Source organism: Lissotriton vulgaris, chromosome 11, assembly GCF_964263255.1.
Source record: "Lissotriton vulgaris chromosome 11, aLisVul1.2, whole genome shotgun sequence".
Classification (NCBI taxonomy): domain Eukaryota; kingdom Metazoa; phylum Chordata; class Amphibia; order Caudata; family Salamandridae; genus Lissotriton; species Lissotriton vulgaris.
Window position 1 is genome coordinate 376,942,532 of NC_141699.1, and position 22,498 is coordinate 376,965,029.

Sequence of the window (22,498 nt, forward strand, 5' to 3'; positions counted from 1 at the left end):
CACATTAGCCTTCAATGTGGCATTGTGGGAGATGCAGTGCATGTTATTAACAGTGAGTTTATATTTAGAATATTTACATGGTATATTCATATTATTTGTGGTGATATTGTTAGTATAGTGCATATACACTTTCAAGCAAAATTACAAATTTATTTTCTTCAATTTGCATACACTCATTTTATTTAGTCTTTCTTTTATGTCCATTAGTGGCTTTTCCCAATATTATTCTTTCCAGCTGCAGTCAGAAATATCAATTTATATCATTCATTACCATATGTATGGTACAGATTTCTTTTTTTGTTCTTTTTTGTTCCGGTTTGTTGGGATTAGTGCCTATAAGATTCAGTTTGTACACTGGGAGATCCTTTTATGTTTGTTTTGTATTGCAGTTTTGGTTCAGTTTGTTCAGTTTTTTCTTTATGCTTATTCCAAATGTACATGCAGTTTTTCGTCGTTGTTGATTCAATGAGAAGTCTTAGTTCTTATAAATAAATATATATAATAATAATTATGCTAACGCAGCTGCAATATCAAAGAATGCCCGCACTCCAGGGATAGTTTTCAACACTTTTATTTTTTTTATTACCAGCTAGCGCATTTCGACCACCAAGGTCTTAATCTTATCAAACTTTTAGTTACCTTGTTACTGAACATTTCACCTAACTAAAACGTTACATTACCCTTTGTTTTTTTCAATAAATTTCTAGGTTTTTTTTAACGTAAATTAATATTTAATTACCATACGTAATACGTATGCAGCCAACTCTCCGTTGCATACAGCCTTTGGCCGTGCAGAGTGGGGGGTTGGCCACAAGGTCTGGCCTGCGGCTAGGACCTGTGGCCAACCCCCTACAGGCAGCCAACCCTACACTGTGCAGGGAGTTAGGTCATGCATGGTGGGGGTCTTGGTCATAGGGCTTATGGCCAACCCCCACATGAAGCCAACCCGACACTGCACACATCTTTGGGCGTGCACAGGGGGGTCGGCCACAGGTTCTGGCCCTAGGGACCCTATCATCCAGGGAATTTTTTTTCAAGCAGACAGGGGCCGTGTGGCCCCCGTATCTGACCTAACATGGTCCTTGGGACCCCCACTATATTTATTTTAAAAGGGAGGGGGCCACATGGTTATCCTCCCCAAGCCTCATTATGCCCTGAGGACCCCATCCCTCAGGGCCTTTTTTTTAAATAAAGGGGAGAGGGTCTGCATGGCCTCCCTCCTCAAGCATTATTAGGCCCTGGGGACCCCATTACCTATTGCCACTTCTGAAAATAAAGGGGACTGAGCTGGGCGACACCTCACACCGAGCCTTATTAGGCCCTGAAGACCCCTTCTCCCAGAGCCACTACTTAACATAAAGGGGAATGGGGAGCTGTGTGCCCCCTCGCTGAGCAGTTATTGGCCCTGGGGACCCCATCTCCTGTGGCCTGAATATTTTTTATAGTGAGGGCCACGATGTCCACCCAGGGCACCCACCACATACTAACTTGGGGATTGGGAGGTAGCCCCAAGGGCGCCGTGGCCCTTGCCAGCCCCCTACATAAAGCAGGAGTCAGCATTGCTGCTTATGCTGCTCTCTCCCTCACTGTGGACACGGAAACAGATCGAAAGTCTGATTCCAGCCAGCTGGAGCATTTTCAAAGTTCTCACCGGCTGGGAGCAGACTTTGTTTACTCCCATGTGGCAGAAGTTTTGAAAACACGCCTGCCAGCCCAGAGTAATTACAGGTTTTCCTGCCGTACCAGGCAGTGAAACCGCTTTATTCCAGGGGAGGGGCTCCCCGGGATATAGCTAGTAAGCTTGCCCCAGGGAATGGGGTCCCCGGCCATTAATGGCCCCCCTCCCTTTTACTTAATTTAGTGGCCCGGGTGATGAGATCCCCGGGCCTTTAGAGGCTCAGGAAGGAGGGCCCCTCCCCTTTAAAAATACAGTGGGCCACAGGGAATGGGGACCCCTGGCCGAATTTTGATTGGGGAGGGGGCAGAGCATCCACTTCCATTAAAACATATTTTGGGCCCTGGGGATAGGGCCCCTGGGGCCACAAGTGGCTCAGGGAGGGGGGTGGCGCATACCACCTTACCTCAAAACACAAGTTGGCCCCGGGGGATGGGGTCCACAGGGTAAAAAAGGGCCTGGGGAGGGGGTACATGTGCCCCTAAGAAAAGACATCAGGCCCAGGGAAGCGGTCCCCAGGGCCAAAACATCCTTGGGAGGGAGCCACATGCACCCCCCATGCCACCTGGACTGAGTCCTAAGATGGCTGCTACGACTTTCTGGTTGAGGTGGTGGCAGCCAAACAGATCTCAGCAAGAGATCTTTGGAACGGCGGAGGCTCCACGTCCCTAGATATAGAACGTTTTTAAGCACTAATTGCTCAAAAACGACTGCACAGAATTACACCAAATCACAACAAGCATTTGCAATGCAATAGGTCTCGCATTAGGAAAGTTTGAGCTATTGGTATTGTAAATGACACATTTTTTATTTATGTGTTGGTTTTGAAAATAGCGAAATTAATAGCTTTGTCATTTACAATGCCAATAGTTTTAACTTTCGCAAATGTGACACCTATAGCATTTGTAATGCAATATGTGCATTATTTACGTGACTTAGAGGTATTAATATTACAAATAACAATGGCTTTTTTTATTTTTTATAATTAATACTTAAATAAAAGCTATTGTAATTTATAATGGTAATAGCTTAAACTTTTGTAAATAACTTTTGTGGAGATTATGTTCAGTTTATTTTATTGTGACGAAAATCCAAGAACAGAAGTGAAATATTAACATCTTTTTGTGACATTTGTAATAAAGCTGAAACATTGAGAGAACATATTTGAACCAGTTGTTGTTGAATGGTTGCACAGATTGATGCTGTGGTGGCGTTGAGTGATGTTGTGGTGGCGACGAGTGATGCTGTGGCTTTCAGTGATGCAATGGTAGCGCATAGTGATTTTGTGGTGCCCCTGAGTGATGCTGTGGTAGTGCTGAGTGATGCTGTGGTGATGCGATAGATAGATAGAGTGAGTGCGATAGATAGAGTGAGGGCGATAGATAGAGGGAGGGCGATAGATAGAGGGAGGGCGATAGATAGAGGGAGGGCGATAGATAGAGGGAGGGCGAAAAATAGAGTGAGAGCGATAGATAGATAGAGTGAGGTGGCCTTGATGTGGATGTGGTGGTGGCCGTGGTGCTGGTGGTGGACGTAGTGGATGTGGTGGTGGTGGACGTGGTGGTGGTGGTCGTAGTGGTGGATGTGGAGGTGGGTGTGGTGGTGGTGGACGTGGTGGTGGATGTGGTGGTGGTAGACAATGTGGTGGTGGTGGACGTGGTGGTGGATGTGGTGGACGTGGTGGTGGTGGATTTGGTGGGGGTGGTGGACATGGTGGTGGTGGATGTAGTGGTGGACTTGGTGGTGGTAGTGGATGTGGTAGACGTGGTGGACACGGTAGTGGCCTCGTGGTGGATGTGCGGGTGGTGGACATGGTGGTGGTGGTGGTGGACATGGTGGTGGTGGACGTGGTAGTGGATGTGGTGGACATGGTGGAGGTGGATGTGTTGGTGGTGGACATGGTGGTGGTGGCGGATGTGGTGGTTGTGGAGGTGGGTGTGGTGGTGGTGGACGTGGTGGTGGTGGATGTGTTGGTGGTGGACGTAGTGGTGGTGGTGGCTGTGGAGGTGGTGGATGTGGTGGTGGTGGTGGATTGTGGTGTTGGTGGTGGGCATGGTGGTGGATGTGGTGGTGGACAGGGTGGTGGCGGATGTGGTGGTGGTGGACATGGTGGTGGTGGACGTGTTGGTGGTGGACATGGTGGTGGTGGCGGATGTGGTGGTGGTGGTGGATATGGCGGACATGGTGGTGGTAAACGTGTTGGTGGTGGACGTAGTGGTGGTGGTGGCTGTGGAGGTGGTGGATGTGGTGGTGGTGGTGGATTGTGGTGTTGGTGGTGGACATGGTGGTGGATGTGGTGGTGGACGTGGTGGTGGTGGACGTGGTGGACATGGTGGTGGACGTGGTGGTGGTGGATGTGCAGTGGTGGATGTGGTGGTGGTGGATGTAGTGGTGGACTTGGTGGTGGACTCTAGTTGCTTAACTTACTTACATGTGGCAGTAGGTGGGCAACTTGCTGTAAAAAATGAATTAGTAAGAACAATGCGACTCTGGAATCTTGGTCGTTATAAAAGGCCCTGCATTATCATGCACGCATATAAAACACTTCTCTTCTCAACAACAGTGCCTACAGAAACAGCATCGAAAGCAGAGCACAGCTACACCTCCCCTACAGATGAAAAACATATGCATATTAAGCCAATTGTTATTACCTTCTTGAAATGGTCTCACTCGTAATGAAGGGAGAAGCGCAAAGCACATTTTGGACACAAGGAATGTAGCTTTAGTTTTCTGTAAGTGACTGCAAACAGAGGGTGAAAAAAAAGCAGGCGTTGTTTGCTCTGTCCTCATGGGTAATGTGTACAGTGTGCGTGTCATGTTTCCCGAGCTGGGAATGTTACAACATTTCACGAGTACAGCAAGTCTCAGGATGCCTGCCGCTTGTGCAAGAAGTGGCTGAATTTAAGGATACCTTAGCTTAACACCGGCTCACTTAACCCGAATGATGGTTTATCTCAGAATTCCACCTCAGCTTCACTGCTGTTGCTAAACTTTCCCGACATAAACACAAAGTAGATTACAATTGAGAGAATTACCATTTGGTGACAGGGGAGTGAACTTTTCATTTGATACTTCTGATGAGACTTCGTTTTTAAAATAATAATACTTTGCAGTACTATATACGCTGTGCCCAACAAATGGTGCAAGAGTTTTTTGATGACTTAAAAAGAAGGCGTATCAGCGTTCTGAAACAAAGCACGCATAGTCTCGGAACTTGCCAATATTAAGGCACATGAGGTCTGCACTAACGACTCTCTAAGGATTCGATGGAAAGTCCATTGGCAGAGTACCCTTTATGAATAAGCGAGAATGGAGTGAGAGGAAAAATACATTGAGTGGAAAAGACGACAGAAAGCAAGGACTGGGCGAGAAGGGAGGGGGGAATGCCAGTAGGAAGGGAGGGGGTGACAAATGGTCAGCATTTGGCGGCTGCTTTGATGTTCTCAGAGGCCATGCGGCTCACGGAGAAGATCAAAGCGGCAGAGAGGAGGGGCTGGGGAGAGAACGGGCACAGTGAGGTGAGAGGATGGAGGGAGCCAGAGATTGGGAGGAAGGATGACGAGGGAGGCGGGGCTGGCAGAGTGAAGCCAGAGTGGGTGCACACGCATCTATGCATCTTCCAGGGGTGTGCCTGGAAGTATGTATTCATGCGTCCACCTTGTATGAATGGATGGATAAGGGCGAAGGTTGAATATGTGCTGTGAGTACCTTGAGGGGTGAGCATGCAGCTGGTGTACGTGTGCAGCTGTGCGCATTTTGTGGGCGAGTGTGCGCCTTTGTACGCGTGTGTGCTGAGATTCTGATGGTGTTGGGTACTGCTTGCAATTTCCGCATTTCTTACGCCGTCATCCAACAGTATATACATATTCGTAATGTTGTGTTTAAAGGATTTAGAAACGGGAATTAAAAGAGTCAAAAAAGCATAAAAAATGCTAAAGATAAGAACGATAATCCTCGACAAGTAACTAATCTCGGAGATCTGCTGCTTCTAGCTGGTCAGGCGAGGGAGGAGTTTATTTTCCGAAGACGACCGAAGATCAGGGGTCGCGTATTCCGGAGATTACTGCCAATTATACACCTGCCTATTTCCAGAAGATTACGAAGAGCAGAGGGTTGCACATATTATATGAAATACCAAATATTACTTAAAACCCACTGACTTTCTCTTCTATGCGGTGGCTCGTGCCGCTCTCTATAACAGAGGGATGCAGATTGTTTTAAGAGAAGCACACAGAGCGGTGTGGGTGGGCTGTGGGCATGAAGCTGTTCCCTGTAGCATTATAGGATACAGTGGCTACAAAGATGCAGGACGGTCACATTTCCAGGAGTGGCCGAGTCCAGTGCTAACCCATAGAGAACAGCACAGAGGCAAGCGTAGACCTGCGGCAAGGGTGTGCAGCCCAGCCCGGAAAGATTGCCAGCAAATGGTGCTCAGCCTGGTGTAGACACGCAATGAGATACAAGCACACAGTGCTACCAGCTCCTTTTGCAAAACCTACAACGCAAAGCAAAAGCTGCGCGGGCATGCCAAGTACTCACTGAACGGCACAGAGGCTTCCGGAAGAACCTAGGCACGTACAAAAGGTGGACGCTCCATTAACCAATAACCCCGCAAAGCAGAAAAAATCAAACCAATAGTTAGAGCTGAGCATGCACTCAGTAACACACACTGAAAAAAGCCAACAACAGAGCATTGAGTAAAATGCAACACAAGGAACAACAGCACTGTGTAAAACCGGAAACTGTGGGCTCTGTTCTTCAATATGTATGTGAATTATTTTACAAGCACTCTGGACATCAATTTTTACCTTCTCATTCTATGTAACTTTTTGGCGACCCAACCCGTGCCCCCAATAAAGCTCTAAAATCGTCATTGATTACTTTTTTTTCAGTTGATCATAATTTTAAAGTGTCAAGAAAAAAACGCACTTTCTCCATCTCAATGTTGAAATAAGAAATTGTAAGTGTGCATTAAACAAGCTGATTATAATAAAGATTTTCTCAGTTCCTGCATCCATCAATGGTTCACACAAACTATGTTTCACAATGGGTTCAGAGGTGAGAAGCTGACTCGTCAGACGCTAGTTGATGTATTGCCCAGGAGCCAGGGTTTGCGTGTTTGACTGCGGAGGAAAAGTGGGAGGGAACACGGCCTGGGGGAAGCTGGCTGGGGAGGGGGAGGAGAAATCCGAGTAAGGCTGTGGAACAGATGGCTGGGCAGAAATGCGAGTCACTGTAAGGGGAGCCTCTGAAGAGCAAGGCAGGGGGATAGAAGCGCGGTCACGAGCACGTGCACTTCCACAAATCCGGATCGGAAAAGTCAGCTTTGTGGATGGGCGGCAATTGGTCTCTCCGCGAGACCTAAAAAAAGCACTATTTCGGGACCAAGCTCTAGCTTTCTGCCAAATTTGTTGTAGCGGTTTACGCTGTAGCTGGGTCTAAAGTTCCTATAGGAAAAATGAATGGGGAAAACGCATTTCGGGACCCCAATTTTTTCTAAACCCTCGCTTGACAGATCACCCTGTAACTTTCCATGAACAAACTAGTTGCAATGTAACACTTTTATGGGGGAAATTTTTGTGGAGATTCATCAAACTGCTCCAAAGTTATTAGCAACACAAAAAACACGGTCACTACTGGGAGATATATATATAATCATTTGTATCCTTAATATAGGAATTACATTTTTCCACAAAGGGCCTTAAAAAATGGTCAATGTAATTGGTGATTGGTTCCAACAACGATCGTTTGGCTGATATTATTGGCCTTCCAGGTGTTTTTTTTAAATCTTTGTGTAACTTTGGCAGAAATAAGTTAGGTATTTGCGCTCTTCTTCATCAATGAGATTAAATGAACACCATTTATGAATTATGTTTATTTAATTTCATTGACGGAGAAGAGCACAAATACCTAACAACTGACTTCCCAGTGATTGCAACAATTTACTTTCTGCCAAAGTTACACAAAGATTAAAAAAATACACCTGGACAGCCAATATTATCAGCCAAAGGATTGTTGATCACTGCATCTACCTGTCATGTCCCGGTTTGTCACCTGGATTTGGGGCTGAGACGGGGACCCAAGGTGATCACAGATGCTATTATTTCGGGACTCACTCGGCATTCATTCATCCCTCTCCCCCTGTGTCACGCATAACAGCGCTCAATGAAGCTTAAGTCCAATTGGTCGCACACTGCTTGTCCTATCAGCGTGTTGCCCCAAAGCATCGTGGTCTATGTAGTTAGCATCAGCGGGTACGCCTCTGCCAGGGTCTTGAGCAAAATATCCAAATCGCGTTGGCCATCCCTGGACACGTGTTTCGAGGTTGTTGCCTCTCGTCAGCAGGGAGTAGGAATGTGTGAAGGGGTGCTGCATAGGCTGCCAAAAAATATCTTCAGGTTCGGTACCACTCGTGGCACGCAGGTGCGTAACCCGGCTCGTCAGCCCCACCAGCTCCAAGGAGCTTGAATATAAGTTTAAGTCCAATTGGTCTCACACTGCTTGTCCTATCAGCGTGTTGCCCCAAAGCATCGTGGTCTATGTAGTTAGCATCAGCGGGTACGCCTCTGCCAGGGTCTTGAGCAAAAAATCCAAATCGCGTTGGCCATCCCTGCACACGTGTTTCGAGGTTGTTGCCTCTCGTCAGCAGGGAGTAGGAATGTGTGAAGGGGTGCTGCATAGGCTGCCAAAAAATATCTTCAGGTTCGGTACCACTCGTGGCACGCAGGTGCGTAACCCGGTTCGTCAGCCCCACCAGCTCCAAGGAGCTTGAATATAAGTTTAAGTCCAATTGGTCGCACACTGCTTGTCCTATCAGCGTGTTGCCCCAAAGGATCGTGGTCTATGTTGTTAGCATCAGCGGGTACGCCTCTGCCAGGGTCTTGAGCAAAAAATCCAAATCGCGTTGGCCATCCCTGGACACTTGTTTCGAGGTTGTTGCCTCTCGTCAGCAGGGAGTAGGAATGTGTGAAGGGGTGCTGCATAGGCTGCCAAAAAATATCTTCAGGTTCGGTACCACTCGTGGCACGCAGGTGCGTAACCCGGCTCGTCAGCCCCACCAGCTCCAAGGAGCTTGAATATAAGTTTAAGTCCAATTGGTCTCACACTGCTTGACCTATCAGCGTGTTGCCACAAAGCATCGTGGTCTATGTAGTTAGCATCAGCGGGTACGCCTCTGCCAGGGTCTTGAGCAAAAAATCCAAATCGCGTTGGCCATCCCTGGACACGTGTTTCGAGGTTGTTGCCTCTCGTCAGCAGGGAGTAGGAATGTGTGAAGGGGTGCTGCATAGGCTGCCAAAAAATATCTTGGGTTCGGTACCACTCGTGGCACGCAGGTGCGTAACCCGGCTCGTCAGCCCCACCAGCTCCAAGGAGCTTGAATATAAGTTTAAGTCCAATTGGTCGCACACTGCTTGTCCTATCAGCGTGTTGCCCCAAAGCATCGTGGTCTATGTAGTTAGCATCAGCGGGTACGCCTCTGCCAGGGTCTTGAGCAAAAAATCCAAATCGCGTTGGCTATCCCTGGACACGTGTTTCGAGGTTGTTGCCTCTCGTCAGCAGGGAGTAGGAATGTGTGAAGGGGTGCTGCATAGGCTGCCAAAAAATATCTTCAGGTTCGGTACCACTCGTGGCACGCAGGTGCGTAACCCGGCTCGTCAGCCCCACCAGCTCCAAGGAGCTTGAATATAAGTTTAAGTCCAATTGGTCGCACACTGCTTGTCCTATCAGCGTGTTGCCCCAAAGCATCGTGGTCTATGTAGTTAGCATCAGGGGGTACGCCTCTGCCAGGGTCTTGAGCAAAAAATCCAAATCGCGTTGGCCATCCCTGGACACGTGTTTCGAGGTTGTTGCCTCTCGTCAGCAGGGAGTAGGAATGTGTGAAGGGGTGCTGCATAGGCTACCAAAAAATATCTTCAGGTTCGGTACCACTCGTGGCACGCAGGTGCGTAACCTGGCTCGTCAGCCCCACCAGCTCCAAGGAGCTTGAATATAAGTTTAAGTCCAATTGGTCACACACTGCTTGTCCTATCAGCGTGTTGCCCCAAAGCATCGTGGTCTATGTAGTTAGCATCAGCGGGTACGCCTCTGCCAGGGTCTTGAGCAAAAAATCCAAATCGCGTTAGCCATCCCTGGACACGTGTTTCGAGGTTGTTGCCTCTCGTCAGCAGGGAGTAGGAATGTGTGAAGGGGTGCTGCATAGGCTGCCAAAAAATATCTTCAGGTTCGGTACCACTCGTGGCACGCAGGTGCGTAACCCGGCTCGTCAGCCCCACCAGCTCCAAGGAGCTTGAATATAAGTTTAAGTCCAATTGGTCGCACACTGCTTGTCCTATCAGCATGTTGCCCCAAAGCATCGTGGTCTATGTAGTTAGCATCAGCGGGTACGCCTCTGCCAGGGTCTTGAGCAAAAAATCCAAATCGCGTTGGCCATCCCTGGACACGTGTTTCGAGGTTGTTGCCTCTCGTCAGCAGGGAGTAGGAATGTGTGAAGGGGTGCTGCATAGGCTGCCAAAAAATATCTTCAGGTTCGGTACCACTCGTGGCACGCAGGTGCGTAACCCGGCTCGTCAGCCCCACCAGCTCCAAGGAGCTTGAATATAAGTTAAAGTCCAATTGGTCGCACACTGCTTGTCCTATCAGCGTGTTGCCCCAAAGCATCGTGGTCTATGTAGTTAGCATCAGGGGGTACGCCTCTGCCAGGGTCTTGAGCAAAAAATCCAAATCGCGTTGGCCATCCCTGGACACGTGTTTCGAGGTTGTTGCCTCTCGTCAGCAGGGAGTAGGAATGTGTGAAGGGGTGCTGCATAGGCTACCAAAAAATATCTTCAGGTTCGGTACCACTCGTGGCACGCAGGTGCGTAACCTGGCTCGTCAGCCCCACCAGCTCCAAGGAGCTTGAATATAAGTTTAAGTCCAATTGGTCACACACTGCTTGTCCTATCAGCGTGTTGCCCCAAAGCATCGTGGTCTATGTAGTTAGCATCAGCGGGTACGCCTCTGCCAGGGTCTTGAGCAAAAAATCCAAATCGCGTTAGCCATCCCTGGACACGTGTTTCGAGGTTGTTGCCTCTCGTCAGCAGGGAGTAGGAATGTGTGAAGGGGTGCTGCATAGGCTGCCAAAAAATATCTTCAGGTTCGGTACCACTCGTGGCACGCAGGTGCGTAACCCGGCTCGTCAGCCCCACCAGCTCCAAGGAGCTTGAATATAAGTTTAAGTCCAATTGGTCGCACACTGCTTGTCCTATCAGCATGTTGCCCCAAAGCATCGTGGTCTATGTAGTTAGCATCAGCGGGTACGCCTCTGCCAGGGTCTTGAGCAAAAAATCCAAATCGCGTTGGCCATCCCTGGACACGTGTTTCGAGGTTGTTGCCTCTCGTCAGCAGGGAGTAGGAATGTGTGAAGGGGTGCTGCATAGGCTGCCAAAAAATATCTTCAGGTTCGGTACCACTCGTGGCACGCAGATGCGTAACCCGGCTCGTCAGCCCCACCAGCTCCAAGGAGCTTGAATATAAGTTTAAGTCAAATTGGTCACACACTGCTTGTCCTATCAGCGTGTTGCCCCAAAGCATCGTGGTCTATGTAGTTAGCATCAGCGGGTACGCCTCTGCCAGGGTCTTGAGCAAAAAATCCAAATCGCGTTGGCCATCCCTGGACACGTGTTTCGAGGTTGTTGCCTCTCGTCAGCAGGGAGTAGGAATGTGTGAAGGGGTGCTGCATAGGCTGCCAAAAAATATCTTCAGGTTCGGTACCACTCGTGGCACGCAGGTGCGTAACCCGGCTCGTCAGCCCCACCAGCTCCAAGGAGCTTGAATATAAGTTTAAGTCCAATTGGTCGCACACTGCTTGTCCTATCAGCGTGTTACCCCAAAGCATCGTGGTCTATGTAGTTAGCATCATTGGGTACGCCTCTGCCAGGGTCTTGAGCAAAAAATCCAAATCGCGTTGGCCATCCCTGGACACGTGTTTCGAGGTTGTTGCCTCTCGTCAGCAGGGAGTAGGAATGTGTGAAGGGGTGCTGCATAGGCTGCCAAAAAATATCTTCAGGTTCGGTACCACTCGTGGCACGCAGGTGCGTAACCCGGCTCGTCAGCCCCACCAGCTCCAAGGAGCTTGAATATAAGTTTAAGTCCAATTGGTCGCACACTGCTTGTCCTATCAGCGTGTTGCCCCAAAGCATCGTGGTCTATGTAGTTAGCATCAGCGGGTACGCCTCTGCCAGGGTCTTGAGCAAAAAATCCAAATCGTGTTGGCCATCCCTGGACACGTGTTTCGAGGTTGTTGCCTCTCGTCAGCAGGGAGTAGGAATGTGTGAAGGGGTGCTGCATAGGCTGCCAAAAAATATCTTCAGGTTCGGTACCACTCGTGGCACGCAGGTGCGTAACCCGGCTCGACGGCCCCACCAGCTCCAAGGAGCTTGAATATAAGTTTAAGTCCAATTGGTCGCACACTGCTTGTCCTATCAGCGTGTTGCCCCAAAGCATCGTGGTCTATGTAGTTAGCATCAGCGGGTACGCCTCTGCCAGGGTCTTGAGCAAAAAATCCAAATCGCGTTGGCCATCCCTGGACAGCGCTCAATGAAGCATTATGTGGTTCCGCATTCATTACTCACGAAGAGATGTAGGCTGGGATATGCAGTCATTATCATCAGGCTGCAGCTGCAATCAGTAGTGAGCGGAACCAGCTATACTCCAGCCAATGGGAGGGCCTTGAAAGATTCAAAGGAGGGAGCAAATGTAACCCAGTGCAAAAGGCATCTGACGAAGGCCTACGCCGAAATGCATTATGCCTTGCAATTGAACGCACATTCTACTCCTTGCAATTAATTCCTCAGAAGAAGGGATTGTTTGTTCCCGAAACGCGTCTGGCATTATATTTTTTTTTAGTGTGTTTCTGTGACATTGCAGGCAGCAGACAGTCATTAAACCACGTGAAGATTGTATCCTCCAGTGGCTTTCTTCAATGAGAATCCTGCAATTGATGGTATTAAAGCGGCTGCTCTCGGTCGCGAAGAAAGCCCAGCACTGCAGCGTGTCCAAGCAGGCATCTTTCCTGTTGTCAGCAGTTTGGAAGGAGGCACAACCTTCGACATTGCAGGGTGCCAAAGCTCCTTCACGGTAACTGTCACAAAGCGGGGCTGTGATTTCCAGGACTCCGCACTTATCCACTTGGAATTTATTAATGTTTTATTGGGAAAAGAATAGCGCACCCACTAGGGACATTGGATCAAGACTACAATATCAAGAAGGCCAAGTGTCGGCCACGCCCAAAGCGGCAGGTGATTTAACTTTGAAATTGAACGCGCATTCTGCTACTTGCAATTCAAGCCACAGAAGAAGGGATTGTTTGTTCCTGAAACGCGACTGGCATTATATATTTTTTAAGTGTGTTCCTGTGACATTGCAGGCAGCAGACAGTCATTAAACCACGTGAAGATTGTGTCCTCCAGTGGCTTTCTTGGTCGAAATGTCAAATTGGAAGCACACATCAAGTCCGATCTCAACGGGCCAGAGCTTGAAAAATGCTTCTGCCCGCTGGTAGAGAACTTTTAATCTGTTTCCTGTCTACAGTGAAGCGGTCAGGGAAACAGATGAAAAGATTGTTACCACCCACAGGGAGCAGCATTATTAGCTGCTTCATGCCAGCGGGAGCAATGCCTGCTTCCACTGGTCGTGTGAGCCAGCTGGGGCCATGGGAACCAGCTGGAGCTCCCAAATATAGTGTGGCAAATGCCCTTTGTTAGAGGGCCTCGGGGGATAGGGTACCAAGGTCGAAAATCAGCCTGGTGAGCCTGGGGAGGGGGTGGTGTGTCCCCCTCTCCCTTTAATATGGTGCTGGGTCCCTGGGGATAGCGTCAATGTGGCCAAATTGGGCCCAGGAAGGGAGGAACATGCCCCCTTAAATAGGTTTCCAGGCCCCGTGGGATGGGATCCCTGGGGCCAAAGGTGGCCCAGGGAGAGGGGCAGCATGCCCCCCTCCCCTTCATTTAATTTAAATTAGTTGCTCAGGGGGATAGGGTCCCCAGTGTCTCTCAAGGCTCATGGAGGGGGGACCGAGTGGCCCCCTCCCCATTAATTTTATATGGTGGCCCTGGGGGATAAGGACCCCGGGCGTAACAAGGGGTCAGAAAAAGGGGGCTACCTGGTCCCCTCCCCTTTTATTTTAATAGTGGCTTGGAAGAGGGGGCCATGTGGTCCACCCACCCTTTAAAAAAAACATAAGGCCCTGGGGGATGGGGTCCACAGGGCGGTATACATTTCTGGAGGGGGGGTCATGCAGCCCTTTTCCTCTTTAAAAAAAAGGCTATAGGCTGTGTACAGTGTGGGGTTAGCTGTCTTTTGGGGGCATTGGCCACAGGACCAGGTCACAGGCCAGGCCTTATGGCCAAACCCCCCTCTGTGCATGACTAAATGGATGTACAGCGTGGTGTTGGATGCATGCAGGGGGTTGACCAGGGGGACTGGCTGCAAGCCAGGCATTTTGGCCAACCCCCCCACTGAGCACCGCTAAAGGCTGTGCGCAGTGTGGGGTTGGATGCATACGGGGCGTTGGCCACAGGCCCTGCAGCCAACACCCCTCCGCTCATTGCTAGAGGCCGTGCGCCACAGGCTTCTGCATTTACATAATATTACTTTATGATAAAAAAAACTAGAAATTCACAGAAAAAAACATAAGGTGAAAGTAACTTTATAGTTAGATGAAATGTTCAGTAACAATGCAACGTTTTAAACTAGAAAAAACACTGATATTCACCAGTTATAGTTATCTCAACTATAACTTGTGACCTACGGTAACCATAACTCAGGGCCCCGCCATTCAGTGCTAATTACCCTAAGTAGTACACCACTCATGACATCTTCTTTAACATTCTAATAGTCTAAAAGGGTTTTTAGTCAGGTTTTGGAAAGAAAGGGCGCACTGCTAAATGTTAACGCAATTCTATCTGGAAATTCTTAGTCGGATTGAGGTGCAAAAGGGTGAGGGGATGAGCTCTATAACCCCCCAATGTAGTATCTGCCTAGGCTAATACTCCGAAAATTTGCAACACAATACCCTTGCACACAACAGGATCATATAATAAATTGTGTCAGTGTAGACACTTATACAGTAGAAACAAAGCCTATTGGTAGACAAACTACTTTTTTCTCGTTGAATCAATCGTCGGGAATGTGGTATTTTGATGTTCCTAAAAGAGATCCAGCCGACACGTGTTTTGTCGCAAGTGGGACAATCTTCCCGCAACTCCTCAGTGCTGGGGGAGATACAAGGGACAGTGGTGGAGTACATGACAATGTACATCAAAACACAGCTCATTGAGACATGTCTCCAACAAGGAACCTTTGCCATAGGAAAAAGAGAACCACATAACGTGTGAAAAAAAGCGTGATATAGGGGTGAGATTACGTGTGCGGCTGATGTGTCCAGAAATGTGTCTGTGAGGGACGGCAGGATGCCTGTGAGAGAGCGAAATCCGTGAAAAAAGGTTGAACGGGGTCTGGGAGAAAGTACTATGGATATTGCAAATGCTAAAGAGAGCAGCTAATAAAGAAGGCAACGGAGGGAGTGTCTCAGTTATAAAAACATGCATGTGTAATATTGAGACGAGGTTGATGACCCGATCATACCTATAGTAAATTTGATGACACTAGGGAAGTCTGCAAGACAAAGGGAAGTGTACAAGAAGAATTGAAATTCAGTACACTGTACTAGTAAGAGTGTATCAGCCAGCAGAGAAGGAAAGAGATAATGGAAAGAAAAGGGGTGCTCACCGCCAGGGCACAGGACTGTAATGGATAAGGTAGAAGTGTTGAATACAAATATCTGTAAATATATGGACAGAATAGGAGGAGTGAGAAACCCTGTTTACATCTATTATGTGATGTACAACGGTGGGCCAATGGTTATGGAACGGTAAAGATTCTCCCGCTAGATGATGAGCATGTGTGTATAAATGACGCGGTCTGTAGATACGTGGAGCACTCGTAGTTGCGCAAGTTCTTCTTGCAGAAATGGAGATCCTGTTACTTGGAATTTTGCCACAAATAATTGCATATATAGATATATATATATATAGAGAGAGAGAGAGACAGACAAATAATTTATTTAATTATTTTAAAATATTCTGATAAACTGTTATATACTCACATGTACCTTTCCTATAACCATACTAACTTTGACATATATGCATTGTCACACAGAGAAGTGTAATGCCATATGCACAAAGTCATCTACTTATATGATTTCTATATAATATAACATACATATGCATGCTAAGCATATATATATATAGATTTTATCAAATGTGTTTGTTTTTTTAGTTTTGAATAGCTTAATAGCAATACATATATGTAGACAGATAAAAACACATATTTAATTATATATATATATATATATATATATATATATATATATATATATATATAATTATCTGTATATATATAATTATCTGTAGACCTACACATATATGCATTACACTTAGTAATATTCATGTACAATGATTTGATCCCATATATCTATACCCATATGCACATATTTAAATAACAATTACATGGCGAAATATACGCATGTATAATAATCATAATTATACATAAGCTGGTAATTTTCACAGCAACTTATATATATAGTTACATTGTTATTTTGATTGTTTTTAATTAATTTAGTTATATATTAATAGTTATTAACAAATATTTATATATATATTTAGAAACGTACAGAGATATATGTGCATTTCTGTTTCATATACATACAGAAAACAGTGCCATAACTATAAAGTACAGACTAAAAATATTTCCACATATGTAATACCCTTAATAATGTATGTGAGGATAGAAATACAGATATGTGTGTAAAGTTGTAAATATAAATGTGTAAAATATCTACATATACATTAGAGTTTAAAATATATATCTATTTTTATCACATTGCTAAATGTATAGTTTTAAAGTCGTGTACTCACCAGTAGGTAGTTATAGTTAGCATGTAACTTCCATAGGAAGAGCGTTTTTTCATTTGCCAATAACTTTGTCGTCGTTTGACAAATCTTCCAAACTAATTTAACAGTCACTTCAGCTGCTGTCTTGAAAATGTTGTTGTGATCCGTCAAGCAGGAGCCAAGAAAGAGGAAGGGCCCCAAAACTCTTTTCCTCCATTTTAATTTCCATAAGTAACTTTAGACACAGCTTCAGCCCGAACTGCTGAACTGAATTACACCAAATTTGGCAGAAAGTTAGCTGTTGCTCCAGAAAGCGCCCTTCTTGTTAAAGGGTGTAAATCTGTTTAGTAGTTTTGGAGACATTTAAAGAAATTTTCAATTGTATATCTGTGGACGTGGAGGATCCGCGACCCCCCTGATCTTGTGCCTGAGATCTGATTGGCTGCCAACACTTCAAGCCGGGAAAATGTTGGCAGTCATTTTGTGACTTGGTTGAACCAAGTCACGAGAAAAAACGTTAAAAAAAGGGTCCAGTGTAGAAACACCCTGACCTCCTAAGCCTCTTGGGGAGGGAGGGGGTGTAAAAAAGCATTTTTTTTAAAAAGATTTTTGCCAGGAGTTGCACTGGATACATGACTCCCACCGAAATAAAAAAAAATAACGAAGTGCAGGCTCCCGGTCTTTGTTTAATTTAGGCCCCCCGGGTGGGCCAGGTCCCTCGGGCGAGTTCTTATATTATTTCAGGGTATGCCGATGTGACACCCCGGTGACTTGGGGACTGCCACCTCCCCAGGGCAAACATATTCCAACTGATGCGGGGGCTGTGCCAGCCCCCGCAGCCCTGAGAACCACCACCTCACGGGGCAGTTTAATTAAATGAATATGGGGGAGGCCCTTAGGCCACTTTTACAGCCCCAAGGACCTCCAACTCCCTGGGGCTAAATGACACAAATGTGGGGGTGCAACATGGCTCCCTGCAGCTCCGGGGATCACTACCTCCCAAGGGAACTCTGTTTAATTACCTAAGGGTGGCGTGGCCCCCGCATCCCCGGGTACCACCCCCTCCCTGGGGGCTTAATTACATTGGAGGGGGCCGTGTTGCCCTCCTCATGGAGCCCTAGATGGCCCTGGGTACAGCAACCCCCAGGCCAGCTCTAGCAATGTCCCGGGGCGCCCACCCAATAACCAAGGGGACTTTATCCCCCTACTAGTAGTACACCAAGAGGCGCATTTGCAGAGTGGTGGAAAAGGGGGCATGGTTTCCTACTAGGTCTTAGCAATCCTGCTGTGCGGGACTTTCTGGAGGAAACAGGCAGGGTAGTTTTCCTCCATGGACGTTCTTGGGGGCCAACTATCACTCCTGTTATTTCCAATAAGTCCCACACAGCGGAATTGCTAAGAGGTCTTTGGAGGCCATGCCCCTTTACTCCACCACTCTGCAAATGCTGCTTGTGGTGCACTACTGGTTCGGAGATGAAACTCTTTCTTTAACTATTTGAAATCCTGGGAAACACAAAAGTCAGAGAAGTATGACTACACAAATGTTTTGTGGAATCCCTTTTAAATTCAAATATGAGGTGGAAGCTGAAATACAGAACCTTCCCTAGCAAGATGTTATTGAGTCTGTGTCAGGAACCATTTAATTGATTTTCATCATTGATCGAGTGGTGTAGGTATCCCTTTTGCCACCCGTGGAGATCACTGCGTTTGCCACCCCGAGGCGGCCGCATTAAAATGCAGAGGGAATGCTGGTAAGAGCGGTGGGCCGTTGCCCTAAAAACTCGTGCAGAATACCCCCCCCCCACCCCCCCCCCTCTTTTGCTACGCCACTGTGTTCCAGTACCCAAGAGACTTTTAGGGAAGGGAGTGGCAAATTAGAATCTGTGTAGACCAGATTCAGCCAATGTGGTCACTAAGAGCGAGAGAGAGAAAGAGAGAGAGAGAAACATCGTCCTCCCTGTAATCAGGACATGATGGATGCATCAGCTTGTTGGGACTCAGTTGTTCACTACTATTGTCCGTAAAAAGGGCTATCATAAGGTAGAAATGGAAGAGCCGTCTTGATACATCGCAATCTTTGCCTCCCATATGGGATGAATCGCCACAAATGTCTATCGACCTTTGGAGTTCTTCAGCAACTGCTGTTATCCAAGAAAAGATATGGTGGCCATTCAATGCCTACCGAATAGACTGAACTGTGGTGATCACATCATCATATTCAGAAAAAACAAAAACGGGAGCACAATGAAAATCTTGCTAAGGTGAGCAGTGCCCTTACTGAGGCAAATCTCCCACTAAAGAAAAATGTGCGTGGCAAATTCTTCTAGAAGTTCAACAGGCACACATGAAGGTTTGTGGCAGACCCTGAAAAAGTAGAAGTGCTTTAATCAACAGCAGCACCTGCAAGTGTGTCATAACTCAACTCCTCCCCAGTGGGGGCCAGTTACTGCTCGCGAAATGTCCAGGACTTGGTCACGATTAGTGCTCTCCTGAGGAGCCTCAGACGGAAGGGAGGTACATACTCTTGACCACCAAAGGGCCAGGCAGCATTTGATATCATAAAATACCACAACAGAAGTGAACTATGTGTCATATTTTGACCCTTTGATTCAAAAGGAAGTCACAGTGGCTCCTGGACCAGTCACGCAGGGTGCCATACGGAGCCAGGTCGTGATTTCTCATTGCACGGCAGCGCCTAGGCTAGTAGATGGATGGCTGAGTCCAACAATAATGTGGGTCTGTGGACATTTTCACCTGTTTCTATCTTCTTTCTAAATGTATTTATTGTGAGCACACAGTAGCATTTAAACGAGAAATTTGGCACATTGCAACAGGACCTCAGTACATGAGGTCTATTACATGTTGGATAGTAAACATGTACTCTAAAGTGGATCCGATACAGTCATATGGTGATTGAGAGGAAATACAGAAACTTGCAAACGATGATATAGGATATAAACATATTTTACATCTGGCTCATGAGATGAGATTTGTGGATAATGGAGTTGAGATGAGGGATTTCATTCTCTCTTCTCTCTGGATTGAGAACGTTAGTCTGAAGGGAAATAGGAGACGGAGCGTAACTCAGCGGGGAGCCCTGCTATCCGTGAGGTCCAGACATTTAAGAGCCACAGGTGTAGGTTTGTGAATTGAAGGTTGTGTGCAGCACATTTTATTATAGATAAAGGATAAGATGATTATGGATGTGGAAACAAGCATAAGTAGTTTGTATATTACTTGAATTTGGGCTGAGAGTCTGGTAATTTGGTGCCAGTTTTCAGAGTTTGTGGTTTGGTCTTGAAAATGTATACTAGGGTCCTAGTACAAACGTTTTAAACGTTCTCTAATGGTGTGAATTGGAAGAGGAGGAGACTGACTAGTAGGCTATTGCGACATTCTAATTTTGCTTATGAGAAATACTGAAAATGGCTTTTGGCTTTCTGCAAGGGGGTGTAACCTGTGTATTTTTTCTCAATGTTGAGTACGTGATGTTGAGCATCAATTGCTGTTTAGTTATGACTAACTTGGAAGTTATAAAGGGTTGCAAATGAAAGTGCCCGTGATCAAGCCTTCAGAAATTCAACTGGCCGAAGGGTTAATGTGAACAGTGATAAACACTATGAGACTGTAAAAGTATGATCAGTGAGGTACGAGAACTAGTAGAGTGCTTGATTTGAAATATCCAAAGTGGCGAGCGTAGAAATGAGTGCGGAGTGATCAACAGCATCAGATGCGCAGAGAGATCAATGTGCATTATTATAACATTGGAATATTTAGAGATCACCTGAAGACAATGGAGCGGCTAAGGTCCAATAATGACTAGTACAGAGATTCTGCTCCAGCATTCCAATGTGCCTCTATCTTTTTCCTCCTTTTTAATTTAGAAGATTTTACACTTAATAAGTGGAATGTTCTTACAGACCTATAGCCCTTCTCCCTCAGGCTGTCTCTATCCTCGCTATAGGCCCTTGCTTGCGACTTGGGCCTGTGTCTCTGGGTCAGGGCCTTTAACAAATGGTATAGCTCTTGGCAGCAGGCTATAATGTTATAATATAAATTTGAATTGTCTGAGGGGGGCCTGACATAGTTTGCTCTATAGAAGAGAGTGCAGTTTCTGCAGAGTATAGAGCTCGAAAACCAGATTGGGAGGATTTAATTGGATTATTAGCAGTGAGGCTCAGCGAGGAAATTAAAGTCAATGCCTTTCAGGCCAATGGAAAAGAAAGATGTGAAATATGGAAATTTGATAGATTTCAGAGATCGGCAATAAGGTTCATTTGCTAATTTGAAACACAGAGGGTAGATTTCACAACATAGCAAATCATTGAAGATTGAAGTCATTCAAGATAGGAAATGTGATGAGAATGCAAGTGGTTTGATTTTTTGAGAATTGAAAGCAATCCTAGTGTAAATAGGTGGGGTCTGCATTCTTGAATATAGGGATAAACATAGCTAGGAATGTTGGTCTTATAATGTATAGGTTGATAGTATTTGAGGGAGCTGATTGTCCCACTCTTTCAGGTTCTTTTTTATCTCTGCTTTCTCCCTTTGTCACTGTTTTCTGTCTTTTTCTTCCTTTTTTCTTTCTCCCTTTTGTGTTTTTCTCTCTCTTGCTCTAGATCAAAGTTTGTGAAAAGAAAATACGTGGCGGTCCTCAAAATGAGTGCCAGTGGGTCCCGCCAGCTCTACCTCCCTCTGTGAATGTGCCTTTTCTCACCTCTTTCTCTCTAATCTCAGAGCAAGACCATCGACGAAGAAGAGGAGGATGAAGAGATGTATGCGCCCCCTCCCTTTAATCCTCAAGAAAGGAGGCCGCTGCCATCACCCAGAAAACGAACCGATGACAAAGTGTACTCAGGTACCATATAGTGGGGAGGGGTTATCAGGGGAAGCACAGAATGAAGAAAAAGAGGCATAGTAGAGAAAAGAGACAGTAACATAAATGAGGCGGGGATGTCATATAAGGGGAAAAGAAGGGGTACAGGGGAAGAAGGAATGAGCAAAGGAAAACTGATTAGGAAATTTAGATTGTAGGTAGAGCAAACAAGTATTTTCATTTCCCTGTCAACAGTATTTTGAAAGTAATGTCTCCATAAATCATAATTTAAGAGCCATTATTCTCCTGAAATAATACTCAGCAAGACCATATGTTTATACAGCGATGTTCAGAAATCCCTCATTTTTATTGCACATCATTTTGAGGGTCCCTATATTCATAGCAGAATACTTTGAAAACGATTATTCCTTTGGCCACATTCTCTGGGGAAGATTTTTTAAGGCTATTATTTCAAAAGCACAGTGCTCCATCTACCAATATGGCTTCTCCTGGAGCAATATTAAAAAGCATACTTTTCCTAGGTTTGTATTCCAAGTGCCAATACATCGCTGTCATGGCATTCCGAGGCGCATCCTTTTCATAGCACCGTGTTCTGAGAACATAATCTTCCTCAACTAGCATTGGTTGGTATGGTGTTCTGAGGGCCCTTACTCCTTTAGTAAAATATTTCGAGGGTCAGGGTTTTCTGTAGAATAATGTTCTGAGAACTATTATTGTCTAACTAGATATTCCAATAAAGCATTATTTTACAGCAGTGTTCCCACAACACACCATATTCCGAGAGGGATTCCTTATAACAACCTTCCGAAAGCCTTTATTCTTATTTTTCGGACATGCGCAATGCGATCACACGGGTATTACTACAACAATTATTCCCCTGTTAAGTTATTACAAAGCCAGTGTTCCTCTGTCACAGTGACTTGAGGGACATTGTTTACATAGCTCAGCACTCCTACATATATCATTATCCTGAAGGATCTCATTTTCCTATTTTCATAGCCAGTTATTCTGAGGATCATTTTTTTTCTGTCACAGAATTCTGAGTCGAATCAGTTC

At 46.2% G+C, this 22,498-nt stretch overlaps 1 protein-coding gene across 1 annotated transcript in view; it reads left to right on the top strand.

The window, feature by feature from the left end:
* Nucleotides 1-22,498, top strand: part of LOC147679807 (uncharacterized) — a 582,063-nt gene that overhangs the window by 302,947 nt on the left and 256,618 nt on the right. Inside the window, exon 15 of the mRNA XM_086943363.1 lies at nt 21,343-21,463. Coding sequence (XP_086799489.1) covers nt 21,343-21,463 — 121 coding nt within the window. The remainder of the gene's footprint in view (nt 1-21,342; nt 21,464-22,498) is intronic.